The 20,036-nt window shown below is 44.5% G+C and overlaps 1 protein-coding gene across 1 annotated transcript in view; it reads right to left on the bottom strand.

The window, feature by feature from the left end:
- Positions 1-20,036, bottom strand: part of ANO3 (anoctamin 3) — a 1,634,736-nt gene that overhangs the window by 535,565 nt on the left and 1,079,135 nt on the right. The window contains exon 13 of the mRNA XM_078684212.1: positions 17,010-17,092. Coding sequence (XP_078540338.1) covers positions 17,010-17,092 — 83 coding nt within the window. The remainder of the gene's footprint in view (positions 1-17,009; positions 17,093-20,036) is intronic.

A 20,036-nucleotide genomic window follows, 5' to 3' on the forward strand; every position in this document is an offset into this window, starting at 1 on the left:
GAGTGTGGGGGGTTCCCGGGCCACCCTGACCAGCATACCCCTGGCGTATGTTGAAGAGGAGGAATGAAATGTCTGACCGTGCCACTTTTTTTGCCATCCTAGTATCCCCTAAGTCATCCAGATGCATTTTCTGCAGGTAGAAAATGTAATGTTATGCCTTTTCAAGAGGGAGAGCACCATGTGTTGCTTTGTACATGTGCACAGCCCCCTGACATTCTAACTGAGAAACCTAACCTCATTTGTCATGTAATCGCTGCTCAGCACTCACACTGCTTGTGACCCATCTACCGCAACCCAGCCTCTCCAGTCTTGCACACCCATACTGCTTGCAACCATCACCAAACTGATGAACAAGAACTCCCTACCCCCATCCACGGACAATACGCTCACATCACTGTCGAAATTGCCCACCCCGTGCTTGTGCCAGGATGTACACAGCTTCTCTAAGATCCCAACAGGGGCTAGTGAATAAAACTACAATAAACTTCCCTCGCAACCCGCCCTTATACAGACCAGCAATATCTCATCAGCTTATAGCTTCCATTGAGATAAACCAGCGTCAAGCACTGAACCCCAGTTATAGTATGCTCTTGCTCTCACCCCCCCTTACATCTTACCCACGCTTAGTGCCATCACTTACCTCAGTCTCACACCAGCACAACTCATAAGAGCACCCTTACCTTAATCACATACATGTGGGGGAATATACAGTCCGATTACCATCATTTCGGGCAGCACTTGCTTCAGTTGCCCACTAGCTCGGGGGCCTCGTCCATCAGGATCTCAGGGGCAATGTCTGCCGTTAGGCCCAGTATCTGTGATGGCCTCTTTGAATCCAGGGGGAACGTCTGCAGTCAGTGGATCTAGGAACCCAATATCCGTGGAGGTACCCAGCAGTGACCCTGTGTTAATCCTGCGAGGCCGGTTATGAACTGCAGTCTGGCTGAGTTTATGCTGGGATCCACTGTTGGAACAGTGTCCCCATCTCCTCTTCTGGCCACGTGGTTCATGTGAGGGGAGGCCATCTCCCTGAATATCCAGCCATTCCCAGATTTCCGAAGGGGACTAAAAAAAGTGGGCCTTGCCTTGCGCCAGGACTTCCTATTTGGCTGGGTAGACGAGAATGTATTGCAACTGTAGGTCATGTAACTTCCACTAAACACCCAAGCAAGAATTCCTTGGATTCTGAACCTGTCTAGTATAGTCTGGATAAACAGGGATTTTATTAGTCTCACAGTGGAGGTCTTGACGTTCCCTGGCAGCATGCAGGATACAGTCCCTGTTGCAGTAATTCAGGACTTTCGCTATTATGACTCGCAGCTACACACGCCAACAGGTCAAAGAGACCCTGAGGGTGCAACTGGGTGCGAATCCACTGTTCCAGTTATTGCTCATCCGAGCCCTGTGTTGCTTGCTCGGGGATTCCCAACATTTGAATATTGCTGCATCAAGCACGCCCTTCTGCACTCTCAGCCAGTTACTCCAGGGGCCGCGTGGCCATCGTCATCTGGGCAACCTGCTGTTTGAGCGTTGCCACCTCGCCCTGCATGACCACGTCTCCCTCTGCTGTGGTGACCTATTCTGTTACTTTCCGCAGATCCGCCCTGAGCAGATTGACATCTATTTTATTTATTTATTTATTTGATTTATATAGCGCATTATAACCCAGGGGTCTCTAAGCGCTTTGTCAGGGTCCGCATGGCGGTTCAGAAAGATACAGCTGGTCACGAATCTATCAAAACTGTCTCAATACTATCCTCTAGGGTTTTCCTAGACCCCTGAATGGCAGCCAGAAGCTCCGCACGGGATAGCTCTCCGCTCTGCTTCCCCTCCCCACCATGGTTTACCCATCTATGTCTGGTTAAACGCTGGGGAGGATAGTGTGGTGTGGTGTACTAACTTACGGTATTTTGTCCAGCTGCCCTTGCTGTCTTGTCTTTGCCCATGATATCAGTAACGCTGCAGTTCTTCCTCACAAAACCCTGACGACTGGGACTCCAAGGTTGCCCCAACACGGATCCCGTCCAACATCTCACTAGGGGGGGAAATACCCCACAGTCCCCCTGTGAGGATATCATAGCCGCCCTACCATCTGGCCAAGGCACCTATTGCAGCAGGGGACCCCTGTTCAAAGTAATCTTCTGGCTGCCCAGGGCAGACTTTTAGGCCTGGTGGCAACCTGACCACATTGTCTGTCGCTGTGCTATCTTGACATGTCCTTGATGCTCCTGATTCATGGCCCGACGCCACTGTCTACTCTCTGCCAACACCAGGCAAATAAAGCGCAAAGTTCGGGATCCCGCAGGCTGTCTTCTCTGCAAACATCAAACAGGTTCATTTAGAGGAATCAGTGTCACAGTACTCCGGTCTTCATCAGCACAGCATTTGTGCTCCAGCAAGTCATGAGGCACCGCATGTCCTCCTCCATTCTGGCTCCAATCCCAAAGCAGGTAGCCACCCCAAGACTACATGAGGCACCGCTCAAGGCCCCAGAGTCATGCAAACTTACCAAGTTGCCAGGGACCCGCCGTCTCCATGCAAACTGCTACGGGCGGAGAGGCATCACTACTGCAGCAGGAGAACACCGTGCTTGCCAACCCCATCTGGTACCTGGAGCTCCCCACGACGTCCGCTGCTCTGTGCTTCCATATGGGCGGTGCCACTCCAGCGCAGCTGTTCGCCTTCTATGCAGTGTCCAGCGGCAGCTGCGAGACATGGCCTTGAACTTGGGCAGGCGAGCGTGGTCCTCCTCTGGTACAGCCTGGGGCCTCTGCAGTTGCTAGGCCAAGGTAGGGCCGCAATCGATCCCCATGTGGCCCTCCAAGCCCCCCCCCGGGGAATTTGCCGCGGGGGAGGAGTCACCATTCTCCCACAGTCACTGGGCACGGCTGCAGATCATAGGTTCCTCGGGCGTGGGCTGGACCACATCTCTGTCCATGACTGTAATGTGACTGACCGATATTAGGTAGGTCCTTCGTGGTTTGGTACTTTTCAGTCCAGCAGGAGGGGAGTACTTAAAATGAGGCAAGAGAGGTACATCAGGCAGCCGATGAGTGCTAAAGGGAGTCCAGTGTAGGTATCAGAGGGCCCAAAGCTCCAGAAGCAGTCCCTGCTCCCCTTGTGTAGAGTACAATGTAAATTCCGTTAGTGTTTCCCGTAGCTTTTATTAAGTGGAGCTAGAAATAGTGATGCATGTGCCCAGAATGTGTCCCAGGCCCTGTATTCATCCGTGCCGGACACAGCAGAGTCCCTTAGACCAGGAGAGGTGTCTGACTGCCACAGGCTGCACGGGACTCAGCATGCTCCTGTGCACCTAGTTGTTTCTCCTGATGCGGGGGTATCGCTCCAGGTGGCAGATAGCAGGGCTCAAGCAACAGTAGCTGGCCGCAGCATCAACATAGCCAGACAGCGCACCCGCACAAACCATTCACGGCTTGGCCAGATACAAGGCCCAGGACTTTTGGTCCACCTTCACAGACACAACAGTCAGTCACCTCTCCTACCTTTGCCCAGGTCACTTTATCTCAGGGATCCCGAGGGACCCTACATGCCAGAGTCAGCTGGAACCCCACTGAGGCCAAGTGCCTAAGCTTTTGTCTCAGTCTTCAGCAGGCGTGGCCACAGTTGCAGCTCAAGGCCCGGCGCCTTAGTAAAACTTCAGGGTATTCAGTTAATAACAGCACGTACCGGGTGCAGCTTGTGAGGGTGAACTACAATACTACGACCATCTTGCAGCTAGACTCTCCAGCCCCCCCAACACTGTCCATTTAATTGTATCTATGGTAACTGGCATATGGCCACCAAACATGCTTTTTACATTTTTACAGCCAGGCTTACACTCAAGTCTTTCTATATTTTGTTTAAAAATCAAATATTAAACAAAAAATTATTATGCATAAATAGAATTCTCATGAGATTTGGTGGGGTGTCTATCTTACTTGTCCCTTACCTGGGGATCTTCAAGCAAGCAACTGCCTCGCCTCCCTGTGATGCTCTAAAACAATGTGAGGATATTAGTTTGATACTTCTTTATCTCTCATATATATCAACCAGTGCTTGCTGAAATCTGGATTTTTCAGCAACCAGAATTTTAAGATGTATAGACATAGCTTTGCCTAACACAGGAGAAAAGGTTTAAATTTCCATATTTGTGGATCTCCTGGAGCATATAGATTATTGCACTTGAAGGATTGTCTGATTTGGATTCCAATATGTTGCCTGATGGCTAGTTTTAAAGTCTTCCAGTGCTCACTTATTCAGTTGCTGCTGAGTTTCTGCTTACAAATTGTACCTAAAATGTAATCGTATGATTCACTTTTGGTATATTTCTTTTGTCTAATGCTGCCACTGCACTCTCTTTTTGGCCATTTTTATCAAAGTGCCCTTGTTGAATTGGACTGTGTTCTCTTCCCTTCTCCCTTTTTAGGTAAAGTTGTGTTTGGATATGGATATTTTGCACAAATGCAATATTTTGCTAATGAAGCCATGTAGGGACAACGTCTTTGTACTGCAGCATAATCATACGTTTTTTTTGTAATAGTGGACAGAGAATTAACATTAGAACACCAGATAACTGCTGTGGTGGGAAAGTACCTTAACACCCCTAAAATGTTATAGAAAGATTGTTGACGCCATCCCCACTCGGCAAGAAAAATGATCAATCTGAAAGAGACGATTAGTTATAGATTCCTTACCTTAGAATTACCGCCCAGCGTCAGACTAGATCCGGAGAATATTTCTTCAGCCATACCTACCACTGCGCATTGGTAGGTGGCATCGGTGGACTACACATTGTCGTCGGCGTCATGGTCACCAGGATGATGTTGCGGTGCCTACTTAAACGTCGCTCCCGCGTGCTGACATCAGTTCTTTCTTTTTCCACGCCAGCCTAGCGGAGATGCAGAGAGAGCTTGCCCCTTAGTCATTTTTTGAGTAAACTTTTTTTCAACTTTTGGCAATGTCTTTTTTCAAGTCTTTGACTCCTGTCCCAAGATGATGTCCTTGACGGATTTGCACCTCATTTGCCTCTGGTGCCTGGACCGAGACCTCGACCCAAAGTCATGCTCCGACTGTCGGGCCATGAATTCGAAGTCTCTGCGGGAGCGGTCCCAAAATCTTTTGGAGGCCCAGCCCAGCAGTCCTCGGGTAAGTCGAAGCGCAAGAAGAAGGCAAAAAAGCACTATCGCTCTTCACCTTCTCCCCGTCAGTTGGCTGATGTGACGCCAGAACCAGAGCATTGTCGTTCTAAGGCTCCATCTCTGGCACCTGATTCAGGGATAACTCCATGCTTTCCCCAGTTTCCAGGAGCTGGAGCATTGCCTGCCCAACTTTGTACGTTTTATGAAGCCCTCCACCATGTGTTTGGGCAGCCTGAATCCGCTGGTGTTGCTTCGTGCACCGCAGAGCCAGTTGGGGTCCTGGGCCTTCGATGCCGCCAGCTCCAGCTCCAATGCCACAGAGTCCCATGGATCTAGGCATGGATCCGAATCGAAGCCGGTCGATCTTACTCAACCTACCACGGCGACGAGGTCCCCAGCTCCGGCCGTGCCACTAGCTGATACCGTCCCCATACTCATAGATGCCGGACGGTACTTTTGTTCCCTTTTTCATCCCAGGTGTTCCCTATCACCTCGAGGGTGGTGATGAAGACTGGGAGGGGTCACTGGACCCTTTAACAGACCAGTTGGAAGAGCCGGACTGGAGAGAGGAATTGGGGCAAGCCAGTGGTCTGGATACCTCCCCATACTTTGGTATGATTTCTCCCCCATCCGTGACTACGAAGGAGAGAACGTCCTAGGCATTGGTGGTGTGTAGAGCAGCCGAGGCTATGGACCTGGAGCGCCCTACAGTGGCAGTCAGGACTAATGTCTTGACTGAGGTTAACTACCTCTGAACCCCTTTTGCCCTTCAATGAATTCCTAACAGACGATTTTCTGGGCACTTGGTCCAAGCCCAGCACAGGGGCCTCTGTGGAGCAGACAATTGCAGACCGCCACCTCCCATCTCTGGGTGATTCTCTGGGTGATTCCATTTTCCTCTCCCAACACTCTCCACCCGAGAGCCTCTTCTTCCAAGGGCACATTCCCTTCCGTATCCCCGGATAGGGAATCCAAGAAGCAGTACCATCTTGGAAAGCGCATGTTCTCTTCCTCCAGCTTGGGGCTGCGGTCCGTGAATACTGCATGTCTCTTGGGCCGCTATACCCATATAGCCTGAAATACGGTTGCACAAGTGCTGCTTCAGTGCCCGGACGATGCCTGGGCCATTCTATTCCAGGCAGTGGCGGATGGGAGAGACGCAGTAAAATTCACAATCCGCTGTGGACTGGATATTGCCGACTCTCTGGGCAGAATGACTGCCACATCGGTAGCCCTTTGGCGCTACACATGTCTGGTTTCGGGGAATATCCAGTCAACCTTAATGGAAATGCCCTTCTATTGCTGTCGTCTTTTTGGTGACAAGGCAGACTCGAGCGCTATAAGGATTCTCGAGCTACAGCTTGGTCCTTGGGCCTTGCTGCTTCCCCCCGTCTACCACAATCTGCCTTTCATCCCTTTCGTGGCCACGGTAGGGGCACCCCACCACATCCGACCCAGTCCAGCCACCAGCCCACGCAAGCTGCCCATCCTCAGCGCAGAAGTGGAACCCAGCGACCTGGATCTGGGACCGAACGGGTGGGCCAGTCCACCCTTTCACACCTGCAGCAGCCTCCAGACCCTCCTAGTTTGACCCATAACCCTTAAGGCCCATCAGGGGCCAGTGGGTGGCAGCATTCGCCATCACCTCCCACACTGGCAATCCATCACATCCGACAGGTGGGTTTTGCAGATAGTCCGAAGAGGCTACTCCCTCCCCTACCACACTACTCTTCCCGCCATGACACCATCTTTCGATTGGATTTTGGAGGATCACTTAGTGCTTCTCCACCAGGAAGTCTTAGCTCTCTTGGCCAAGGTACCTATCGAGAGGGTCCCGGCGCCAGAAGTATGTCGCAGTTGCTAACCCTGCTACTTTCTGATGCCCAAAAAGGACAAAGGCTTGCTTCCTATCTTAGACCTCAGGGCGGTTTACTGACCTAATATGCATGTCAAAAATATGCATGAAAAATTATAGAATGCAAAAATATCGACTCCCTATACATAAACAGGTAATTAAAAAAATATTGGGAAAAAAATATCGATGTTAAAAATACAGTTGCACAAAATATCGATGTGGATATATATATATATATATAAAATAATAAAACATGTTTTTTTAAATAAGGTAGATTTAATATACCTTTTAACAAATATAACAAATAAACTTAATTTAAAAAGTTCAACGCAAACATATTGATAAATATACATATATATATATATATATATATATAAAAACATAACACTTCCCGCTCCTAAGAGAAAGAGAGCACGCACACAAGGCTGTGGAGTTTATAGCTTATTTATTTTATCCAGCCTGCCTCAACCAGGGAAGCCAGGACAGGCATGTTTCGGCTGCCGTAGCATATATATATATATATATATATATATATATATATATATATATATATATATATATATATATATATATATATATATATATATATATATATATATATTATATATATCCAACATAACAGGAGACCCAAGTGAAGAGAAGCTACTGGAAACTTGATTCGCTCACAAATTTTATGCACAGCTTGCCAGCATGACCCCCACACAGAGCATGTTTTCAAAGTTCATAAGCCGTACGCGTTTCGAGAGTGAATCTCTTCTTCAGCAGCGTTTGTTTCAGACAAAATGAGAGCGCTGTGCATTGCCGCCTATTCGAATGTAAAACACCTGCCAAGATGGGCGTGGCCACCCTCTTGGCCTTCTGGATGTTGTAGTGCGTGCCTCGTGATCCCAGGTGGGTGCGCCGTCATTGTCATATTAAACCTATAGTTTTTCCAAGTGGTGAAAACAAAGTTCAAATGGGGACCAGCCCCGCTTTTCAGCTGTCCATCTGAGCCGAGCACTGGCGTCACCCTGCAATGACACCAGCCTGCTTTCCTTCCGACTGTTGCAGCACTATCGTAGTGCCGTCGCGGACCCTGCCGCAGCAGGTGAGCTTCTCTTCTCGACCGGGATATATATATATGCATTCTGGAATCTGTATGCCATAATCACTTTGGTGACCAGAACTGTTATAAATTTAGAGGCACAGACACTACTGGAGTGATTCCTACCTGTGATCAAGGCCAAAAGGTGCCGAAACTAGTTGGGACATTAAGGAATGCTGTGCTGTAAGCTCGAATAAAAGGCTCCTTGTGCACTGAAGTGGGCCTCTTCTGTGGTGCTTCTTTGCATGGAATTGCCGGGTCTCTCCATGCCCGGTTTGAAGAGGCCGCCCTGAAGGGTCGCCAATCGGGGGTGTTTTCCTGGGTATATATATATATATATATATATATATATATATATATATATATATATATATATATCCAAACAAAATACCCCTCCAGTAGGAAAGGAGAAGAGGCCACTCAGGGGAGCTTTGGGAGCCGTTTATTCAGGACAGCAAGGCAAGATGCATTTCGGCGTTGTAGCCTTCCTTAGTTGCCGCTGCTACCGCGTTTTGACTCCACCCACGTCTTAAATGTGTCCTGCATAACCCTCATTGGAAGGTGAATGAGTTCCGCCCCAAAGTCACATGGTCATTCTTCCATAGTGGCTCAGATGAAACTTCAACTCTCAAAAGCTACTACTCCTGGTAAGTATTGCTAGGGGAAGGAACACAATGTTCAGGGTAAAGGCGCAGTTATGAAATGGAGTTTCACGCTGTAAATAAAGTCCAACAAACTCCCTCGGGTCCCCTTTACGTTCCAGCCCCTATGTACAATGCAGCTGGGTCTTGAGACGATAATGCAGTGATTTCGAATCCTCGTGCAGTCAGGAGCTGCACCTGGCAGTAGTCCTTCACTGACCTTGCACTTAAGGTGGGCAGAAGTTGTTCCGATACCTCGGAGAAAAAGAAGACAAGCTTCGACAGCTGGTGCCAGCATCACTCCTGCCGCTTTATGGAACGGGGCCTCCTGCGCACCTCTGGCTAGTGTGCAAATTATATCCAAACAAAACACCACTCCAGTGGGAAAGGAGAAGAGGCCACTCAGGGGAGCTTTGGGAGCCGTTTATTCAGGACAGCAAGGCAAGATGCATTTCGGCGTTGTAGCCTTCCTCAGTTGCCGCTGCTACCGCGTTTTGACTCCACTTACGTCTTAAATGTGTCCTGCATAACCCTCATTGGAAGGTGAGTGAGTTCCGCCCCAAAGTCACATGGTCATTCTTCCATAGGGGCTCAGATGAAACTTCAACTCCCAGAAGCCATCACTCCTGGTAAGTATTGCTAGGGGAAGGAACACAATCTTCCGGGTAAGGGCGCAGTTATGAAATGGAGTTTTCACGCTGTAAATAAAGTCCAACAAACTCCCTTGGGTCCCCTTTACGTTGCAGCCCCTATGTACAATGCAGCCGGGTCTTGAGACGATAATGCATTGATTTTGAATCCTCGTGCAGTCACGAGCTGCACCTGGCAGTAGTCCTTGACTGACATTGCACTTGAGGTGGGCAGAAGTTGTTCCGATACCTCGGAGAAAAAGAAGACAAGCTTCGACAGCTGGTGCCAGCATCACTCCTGCCGCTTTATGGAACGGGGCCTCCTGCGCACCTCTGGCTAGTGTGCAAATTATATCCAAACAAAACACCCCTCCAGTGGGAAAGGAGAAGAGGCCACTCAGGGGAGCTTTGGGAGCCGTTTATTCAGGACAGCAAGGCAAGATGCATTTCGGCGTTGTAGCCTTCCTCAGTTGCCGCTGCTACCGCGTTTTGACTCCACTTACGTCTTAAATGTGTCCTGCATAACCCTCATTGGTAGGTGAGTGAGTTCCGCCCCAAAGTCACATGGTCATTCTTCCATAGTGGCTCAGATGAAACTTCAACTCCCAGAAGCCACCACTCCTGGTAAGTATTTAATGGGGAAGGAACACAATGTTCAGGGTAAAGGCACAGTTATGAAATGGAGTTTTCACGCTGTAAATAACGTCCAACAAACTCCCTCGGGTCCCCTTTACGTTCCAGCCCCTATGTACAATGCAGCTGGGTCTTGAGACGATAATGCAGTGATTTCGAATCCTCGTGCAGTCACGAGCTGCACCTGGCAGTAGTCCTTGACTGACCTTGCACTTGAGGCGGGCAGAAGTTGTTCCGATACCCCGGAGAAAAAGAAGACAAGCTATATATATATATATATATATATATATATATATACATATAATATTTAATTTATTTGATCATTTTACAATCATATAAAAATTCACAAATATATATATATATATTTATATAATTTACAAATCCATATAGTAAAATACAACTTCAGTGAGTACAACAGTAGGGAAAGTGTTGGAGAGTGGTGGGGTAAAATGTACTATTCCCACTCCAAATAGTGCAACAGTAGGGAAAGTGTTGGATTGTGGAGGGGAACAATTAATATTCCCTCCCCAGTCAATTCAAAATTAAAAGCAAACAAAATATTAACAACAAAAATATTTAAAAAGCAGAATAAATAAACAAATATATAAATATGTTAAAAATTTAAATACAAATATATTTAATATTACAAATTTTAAAAGACATATTTTAAGGTTAAAAGCATATGACACATACCTACAAATATTATACTAAATGTAATAAGAAAGATTCAAACAAATAATTATTTTTAATTAGAAAATATTTAGAAGCAAAAACATGTATTATTACATAAATGTACTTATTTCATTTCCTACCCTATAACACATCACCATTCACAACCCAAATATGAAAAAAGTGCTTACATAATTAAAATAATTAATTATCAATTAAAGAAATATTATTAATTAAGAAACTAATTAAAACTCATTAAAATTGTCAAACTTACTGCACTTTACCCCAATAACTCCCACAAACCACAAGTAGAATTATACTGTAAACAAATTAATTACAGAATTAAAACTTATTTTCAATAAAAAAAACTAATGGTACTTAACAACTTATTATAAAGTAAGTAAAATCAGTTACTCCCGGCCCTTTACCCCTATAAAAGTGATACCCACACACAAAAAATAAACAATTACCCTAATTAAACATTAATTAATTAATTAATATTAACAATCAACTAAATATTAATTAAAACATAAAATACTTACCACCCTTTACCCTATAAACCCCAAAACCCACACCTAAATAAATTATACATTTACCATAATTATCATACAATTAATTAATTAATATTGATTACTAGCCAATTCATAATTAATTAATAATAAATTACTTCCCATAACTAACACTATAAAATCTAAATTAAATAAATATCAATAAAACAAAATTATTCACTTTTTATAATTAATATACTTACCGCCCTATTCCCCTTTAGACCCATAATCCGCTACGGAACTAAAAAAAGCAATATTTAATTAAAATACAATTGATAACTACTAAAAATGTCACACATATATTAAAACACATAACCAATTCTTATACAAAAAAATACATCACATACATTTAAAATATATACTATAATACTTAACACTAATTAAAAAATCTTCATTTTAAACAACTATATTGAAAATAATATTAATGACGTCTATATTTTTAAAAACAATATTTCTTAGCTTAAAATCGATATTCTTGACCACAATATTCTTGCTGTCGATATTTCTGACTCACGATATTTAGGACTCGATATTTCTGTAGGTCGACATTACCAACTTGATATTCTATCTGCACACCCCTCAGGGCTCTCAATCGCATCCTATGGAAGGAGTAGTTCAAAATGCTAACCTTGTTCTCAGGTCCTCTCTGCCCTCAACCCTGGAGACTGGATGGTGCCTTTGGACTTGCATGATGCTTATTTTCACATCCCCGTCCTGCCAGCCCACAGACGTAACCTGTGGTTCACAGTTGGCCACGAGCATTTTCAGTTCACCATGCTCCCCTTTAGCCTTACCATTGCCCCTCGGGTGTTCATGAGAGTAATGGGGGCGGTCGCAGCTCATCTGTGCAGATCGGGGGTTCCAGTCTTCCCCTATCTCAACTACGGTGGACCTTCTGCTGTCGCTAGGGTTCACTATCACCGTGCCGAAGTCACACCTGACTCCCTCTCAGTCACTCCCTTTAATCAGAGTTGTTCTGGACACTGTGCAGTTTTGGGCCTATCCTCCCAAGCAGCGAGTCAGGGATATTCAGGCTATGATACGGATGTTTCAGCCTCTATCCCGGTGAGAATGACCCGGAGGCCATGAGGTCCAGCAGCCTCATCATGGTGGTGGATCATGCCCGATGGCATATGTGGGCTCTGCAGCGGGACCTGAAGTTCCAGTGGGGGCAGCATCAGGGGAATCTTTCCGACTATGTCCAGATCTTGGAGGGAACTACGCCCCAACTGCAGTGGTGGTTAACAAACCAAGATTGGGTCAGAGGCAGATCCCTCACCCTTCCCCAACCAGAACTCACGGTGGTGACCAATACATCACTCCTGGGATGGGACGGCCACTTGGGAGAAGCGGAGATCAGAGGAGTCTGGTCTCTGGTGGAGTCTGGGCTGCAAATCAACCTGTTGGAGCCGCTGGAAATTTGCTTAGCACCGAAGACATTCCTTCCCTCACTTAAGGGGAAGGCAGTGCAGTTGTTCACAGACAACACCACCGCCATGTGGTACTGCAACAAAGAGTGTGGGGTGGGGATGTGGACCCTTTGTGAAGGGGCCCTTCACCTTTGGATATGGCTGGAACCTCATGGCATGACCCTGGTGGCTCAACACCTGGCAGGTTCTCTGAACGCCAGGGCGGACGAACTCAGGTGCCAGTGCCTGGTGAATCATGAATGGCATTTTCACCTAGAGGTGGTGTAAGGTCTCTTTTAGCAGTGGGGAGAAATTTGGTTAGATGTGTTCGCCAGCGGAGAGAATGCGCAATGTCAGCAGTTTTGCATGTTAGAGTTTCCAAGGCAGCACTCGCTCAGTGATGCGTTTTGTCGCGCATCGAGATGCGGCCTCCTGTACGCCTTTCCGCCTGTACCACTTCTGCCCTGAGTGCTGAAGATGATCAAGCGCGGCCGAGCCCAAGTCATTCTTGTGGCACCGGAATGGGCATGAAGAATCTGGTACCCCGAGCTCTTGAGCATGGCTATCGATCCTCCCATCAGACTGCCCCTTCAGAAGGATCTTCTGTTGCAGCAGCAGGGAACAGTTCACCACCCGTACCTGTCCAGCCTCCACCTCTTTGCATGGAGATTTAGTGGCGACAGTTGACAGATTTTGACCTTCCTCCCGAAGTCTGTAATGTAATCATGGCAGCCAGGCGTCCCTCCACTAAGACGGTATACGCCTGTCGATGGAACAAGTTTGTGACATGGTGGACAGCAAAGGCTGTCGATTCTCTTTCTGAGGTTCTTTTGTTCCTTATTTCTTTGGCCCAGCAGGGCTCTGCTCTGGGCACTCTTAAAGGTTACCTGGTAGCCATTTCTGCTTTTCTTCCGCTACCGGATCAGCCTTCTTTGTTCAAGTCTCCTAATGTAAGTTGGTTATTTAAAGGCATTATTCATCTCTTTCCTCCATCTCCTTTCATAATGCCCAAAAGGGACTTGAACCTAGATTTGACTTACCATATGTGCGCATCCTTTGAGCCTCTTCACAACTGTCCTCTTAGGCTTCTCACTCTTAAGACTGTCTTTCTTATTGCCATCACTTCAGCTCACAGAGTGAGTGAGCTTCAGGCTCATTCTTCTAAGCCCCCTTCCTTTTCAGTCCATCCAGATAAAATGGTGCTTCGAACGAGGCCCTCGTTCCTGCCTAAAGTTGTCACATTGGGCAGACTATTAATATGCCCACCTTTTTTCCCTGCACTGCACACTTCCAAGGAGGAGGAGAGACTCCACCGTCTGGACTCGAAACGTGTGCTGTCTTTTTACCTTGACCGCACAAAAGATTTCTGGGTGGACGATCAACTCTTCGTTGGCTATGTGGGTGAGAAGAAAGGTCGGGCTGTGCAAAAGTGTACCATCTCTCGACGGGTCGTCCTTTGTATCAAGATGTGTTATGCTTTAGATAAAAAGGACCCTCCAGTGGGGCTGCACGCTCATTCCACTACAGCTACGGCAGCAACTACTGCTTCACAGGTGGAGTCCCACTCATCCACATCTGCCAGGTGGCCACGTAGACTTCTATGCACATGTTCACCAGACATTACTGCCTGGATAGTCAAGTCCAGAGGGATGGCTACTTTGCCCGTTCTGTCCTCCTGAACTTTCTGCTGTGAACTTGGTTTGCAGTCCCTCCTCGGGGGTTGGTATTGCTGGGGTATCTATTCCAAGGTAAGGAATGTATAACGAATAGGCTCTTTCAGATGAACAAGTTACTTACCTTCGGTAAAAATATATCTGTAGGAGACATATATTAGTTATAGATTCCTTACCGCCCCACCCATCCTCCCCACTCTGGGAACTGACTTCCAGGGAGAGGGACTCCTTGCAGTGCCCTAGTGTGGTGCACCAGTGGTCAGTGTATTTCATGACTTCTGGCGTGGAAAATTGTGTCAGAACTGACATCATCGCGCAGGGTCAGCATCTAAGTAGGCACCACAACATCATCCCAGCTACCACGATGCCGATGACGGACGCAGAGTTGACTGATGCCACATAACGACGCGCAGGGGTATTGCTGAAGAAAAATTCTCCGGATCCAGTCTGATGCCTGGGGGTAATTACAAATAAGGAATCTATAACTAATACATGTCTCTTACAGATACATTGTTACCGAAGGAAAGTAACTTGTTCTACACGTATCAGTTACCTCCCATTTGGACTACTGCAATGTACTCTACCTAGGAACTACTAAATTGTGATTACAGAAACTACAGCAAGTGCAAAATGCTGCAGCCCGTCTTGTACTAAATATTCCAAAATATGCTGCTTCCCGGCCGGCTCCGGCTAGCCTGCACTTGCTGCAACTTAAAGAGAGAAACTTATTTAGAGTCATGTGCTACTGTCACTGAATAGTTAATGTTAAAGGTCCAGGGTACCTCACCTCTGTCGTGAAATGCCACAAACCAAGCCATAATCTCAGATCCTCGGGAACGAGCCAGGCAGTTATGCCGCGTGGAAGGGCGGTTGCTCCTTTGCTTTTCTAGTGGCTCATCATCGAATTCCCTACCTCTCTGAGGATGGAACCATTGTAGCTACTGTTAGAAGGAGACTAAAACATGGCTATTTGCCCTAGATGCCAGCACAGTCATGAATTTCAGTTTCGGCAAGTAGATACACATATGGCATTATATCTCTTTCTTAGGTCACTCTCTCGAAGCACCATGACACGCCATCAGGCTCAACCAAGCGCTTTAGAAAGAGGCAAATATTATTAAGCAACAGGAATTGATAATGAAATTATATCATATTTGTAATTATAAAAAAAGCTGTAGTGTCATTACTTCAGTGGCTTGACATCTGACATATACGGTTGTTAAATAGCCCAAATTTGATCCAAAAAAATAAGATGTGTTTAGAGTTTGTTATGAGTGCCAGTAATGTGTCAGCAGTTAGAAATTACATCACCTTTCATCTAATAGTCGACTAGATCTCAGCTTCAATGAAATGTCTTCACTGTTTTTTGTGTACTGTGACAGATATTAAATGAATTAGAACCAGTAGCATGTTGTGTGAGAACATATGTATCTCCAGTAAAGGCACATTTGAGCATTGGAAAATAATGTACAGCCAACATATTTTAGACAGATGTGGCACTGGCTTTCTTGTCAACAAAAATGTTGTTTGTAAAATTGCATAGTTTTTGAGTAACTATTGGTACGTTTGTAGATTAGAATGAATTCAGATTGGCACACACATCTAAAGTATACACAAGTATCAGGTTTATTTTCTACATTTACATATCTGCTCATTTCTCCGAAAACATGTGAAACCAGTTCTCTTCAGGTTTAAGTCATCAGCATTCACCTTTGTTTCAGCTTGGTCCTTGTAGAATGAAAATATTGTTTTTTTGTGGGTGTTTATTGTCTTTTAAAAATCGATATATCCCTTAGATGTTCACCATTTTCAAATTCCTAGGAGATGATGATCAGAGAAAATGTGAACTACAGATGAAAGTCACCTGGTTGTTCAATTTATTAAATTATTTTAATGTCCTTCTGCATAGTGCTGCAACTTCTAGTCCTGGTCCCCAGCACATTTGAAGCTCTTTTTTCAAAATATGACTCCCCGATTAAGCTAGGAGCTTGATAAGGCACTTTCCATTCAACTGTCCCACTATAAATCTCTTGCCCCCACTATAGAGTTTAATACCTCCAAACAATATGTGAGATTTACTCTGGAGCACGGTATCTGGAGATGTATTATCATGCTTCGACTCAGTATACTCCCTTTAAAGGTTCATGCAAGATGAAGAAGTGACTTAGATGAAGATTGTTGGGTATGTGACAAATGCAATAAAGAAATCCTTGATTGAATACATGTAATATATTTATGCTCCAATAAGGAGGTAGTAGAGGCTAGAAAAACATTTTCACTTACCTAATGGTAGTTATCACTATTCAATTACATCCTGAGATAGAGGTAGGTTTCTATTATACCCTAGCTAATCAACAGGTAAGGACCATCAGAAGCAATATTACGCAAAGTGATATCTGTCGTAGACTGGCCCATGCCACCAGTTGCCCATTAGTGATTTAATCTGCCCGCTGAGTGGTAGTGTGGAAAACACAGTGTTGAAGCAGTTTTTTGTGTAACTGCCACAAGATATTTATTATCCAGGTTGATAGCCACTTTTGTCTGACATTTTTATGACATAGTTTTAAGATTCAACAATCATCATGCATCTGTCAAATTACCTATACACTTATTGTTAGTGTAATAAAAAAAAACAGTCTCAAGGTCCATCATAGCACTACAGAAAAAAGGTCAATAATGACTTGTTAGCATTAACACTCTACATAAAGCATTTGGTTAATAGCACTTTACCTCTTCGTCTTCCCAATCTATTAAGTCCCAGTCATAGGTGAGTACAGCTCTCCTTCTTTTCCAAAACTCAAGGAAGACTGTAGCTGCAAAATCATATATATTTTATTAGCTATTTAATGGAAATACATTTTTCAAAAAAGTACATTTTTATTATGAACAATACAGAAATCATGGAAACATTTTGAGTGCGGGCTACAATCAAATGATTACAGGAAAAAAAATCACATGGAGTACATTGGTAATCAAATATAAAACATTTCAATATATTTCTTTAATTGAGTTTAATATTCAGTTGTACTTTAGACTTCAACAGATGTACTAGCCAGTCTCCACATGAAACATTTAAAAAAAGGAGTAAATGATAGCTATGAATATATAACGTAAGTTATATGGCCTAATTCACAAAGGGAAGCATACGCTTTTGTGTACCTATACGATTTCTTACTATTCACAAAGGTATTTTATAAGTAGTATCTTTATGACTGCAGAGTCACCATACTTTGTCCATACAGTTCTATCTTTTTATAGTCATAGTTTTTGTTGCGCTAGTGTTGATACCTAGTTCCGATGCTGTGTCCATGAGGTACCTGGAGTGAGTTTCTATATCTGAAAGGTTGGTAAACATTTCTCTATTTTCTAGGTCCTGCACAGATATGTGTGATAGAATGATTCTCTGGTGTAATTAACGTTCTTGAGGTTTGTTGTAAAAGAAAGATATGCGTTTCAGTTTACTGGTGAATTTAAATAGGTCAATCTACGGTTATATAAATGCAATATATCAAAACATATGCATATTACTCTTGTCTTTGCCTTGATTTTACTGTGCATAACCTGTCTGCATACCAACTGTACTACATGATGATATCATCCAGTTTGTCTTTACAGTTGAACTATTATTATGTTTTTTTTCTCCTTGGGTTTGACCCTTGTGATATTTCCTTTACATTATTGAGATATCACTTATACTGATGAGCCCTTATCTTCAGGGTTGTGTATGTAAATGTTTTCTTCTTTTTTTCTTTTGGTCCCTCACTTTCCCTTTTTTCCCCCCAGTCTGTCCTATTCTTGTTATGATGTACTGCACAAGGATGATGTGTTTTATGTTACTGGTTATCTCTAGTTGTACGTTATGCTGCTCATGATATTAGCCTTGGGAAAATTCCTGGCTTGCACACCGAGAAGGGGTGAAACACGTGTTGCCTAAATGGGTTAGGGGTATCCCATTCTAAAGGACAACTGAGCACCCCAATTCCTCCCATTATCAAGGATGGCAACCTCTGGAACTTCTACCCCTTTTAATCCCCAGATTGCAAAATTGCCCTGAATTACAAATGGAACTGTGAGATATCATTGAAAAGTTTGGAATTAGTAAGGAAATTAGGAATATTAAATCCAGTTCCCTGATAATTCTCCATTCTCCCCCAACATTTCACCCACATGGAGTTCCCAAGTGAAACAAAGATTTGCCCCGTCAGATGCTTGTAATAGGTGCATATTCATATTAGTTTATAATAAGTACTTTACATAATACATTTGTGTGTATAAACCTGAGCATATAATATGCTAACGCTTGTAGCTATAAGAATTGGTAATACTTATTCCACAGGAAACATAGAGAACAATGTAAATGAAATGTAAACACAGCCCATTCTAAGATTCCATACAGTTGAGGACCTAACATATATACCTATTTGTTGGTATTTGTGTGGCACCGAAATGCTTTATGAAGAAAAATATTCCGTTTTTTGTATTGCAGAAGGGTAGGAACGATTTTGATATCGATGGGGGTATTGGTTAAGATACATATGTGTATATCACATATACAGCTCAATTTGGAGGCCTCATTGCTCATATACTCTACGCTTATTACTGCCCACATGACTTTCCTTGTAGCCACCATTGTGCCATTTTATCAGGAGGTACCTGGCTCCTGTAGCAGTGGGCACCACCTCTAGTGGGTTTGAAACCCTTTTTATTAATGCTAAGTGTTCCTGCTTTTCTCAAAGTTTATTCTAGTTTTATTTTGAATTTACCAGTAGCTTCTTCGTTTCTAGGGAGCCTGATAAGGTAAGCAGGGTTACTGGAACCCAGATCGTGATTTTTACTTTGAGCACCATTTTTCCAGCCATATGCTAGATAGCGTTGGAATTTGGCCATGCCCCATTAGCTATGCCTCCCTTCATGGTGGGCTATTTAACTGTACAGCCAGCGCGTCCGTGCAGCTCAGATTTGAAAGTTTGATTGCTCATATATTTTAGGCTTATTACTGCCCATATTACTTTCCTTGTAGGCCTCCTGGTGCCTTTTTATCAGGAGGGGCCTTGCTCCTGTAGAAGAGGCTGCCACCTCTAGTGGGGTTTAATCCCTTTTTATTCATTTTATGTGTTCCTGCTTCCTCACGTTTATTTTAGTTTTATTTTAATTTACCAGTAGCTTCTTCTTTTCAGGGTAGCCTGTTAAGGTAAGCAGGTTGCTGTACCCATGATAGTGTAGCAGGTGTTCCACTAGCATGCCAAAGATGCAGGACCCACGCCTAGCTTCATACCCCTCAGCCATTTTTAAATCCTCCCCTTGGAAGGAACAACTACCCGCGAGGCTCTGCTTGCTCCAAACCCCGAAGGTAACAATTCAAAGTGCCTTAAATTTAACCCGAATATGATGATACACCTCCCCTAACTTAAGCTGTTAGTGGTTGTAAGATCTGGGGATGTCTAGTAGGAAGAGGTAGGTACCACTGTCCAAATACGGACCCTTGCTTCTAGTCAGGGTAAGGGGAACACTCTTTGGATAACCCCTGCTCACCCCCTTGGTAGCTTGGCATGAGCAGACAGGCTTATCAAAGGGAATGTGTAAAGTATTTGTACCAACACTCACAGTAACACAGTGAAAACACCACAAAGGGACTCCACACCAGTTTAGAAAAATAAAGTATCTTTTTCTAAACTACACAAGACCAAAATGACAAAAATCCACCATACACAGTTCAAGTATATGACTTTAAAAGAGTTCTAGGATTTGCATCAAAAT

Source organism: Lissotriton helveticus, chromosome 3_2, assembly GCF_964261635.1.
Source record: "Lissotriton helveticus chromosome 3_2, aLisHel1.1, whole genome shotgun sequence".
Classification (NCBI taxonomy): Eukaryota; Metazoa; Chordata; class Amphibia; order Caudata; family Salamandridae; genus Lissotriton; species Lissotriton helveticus.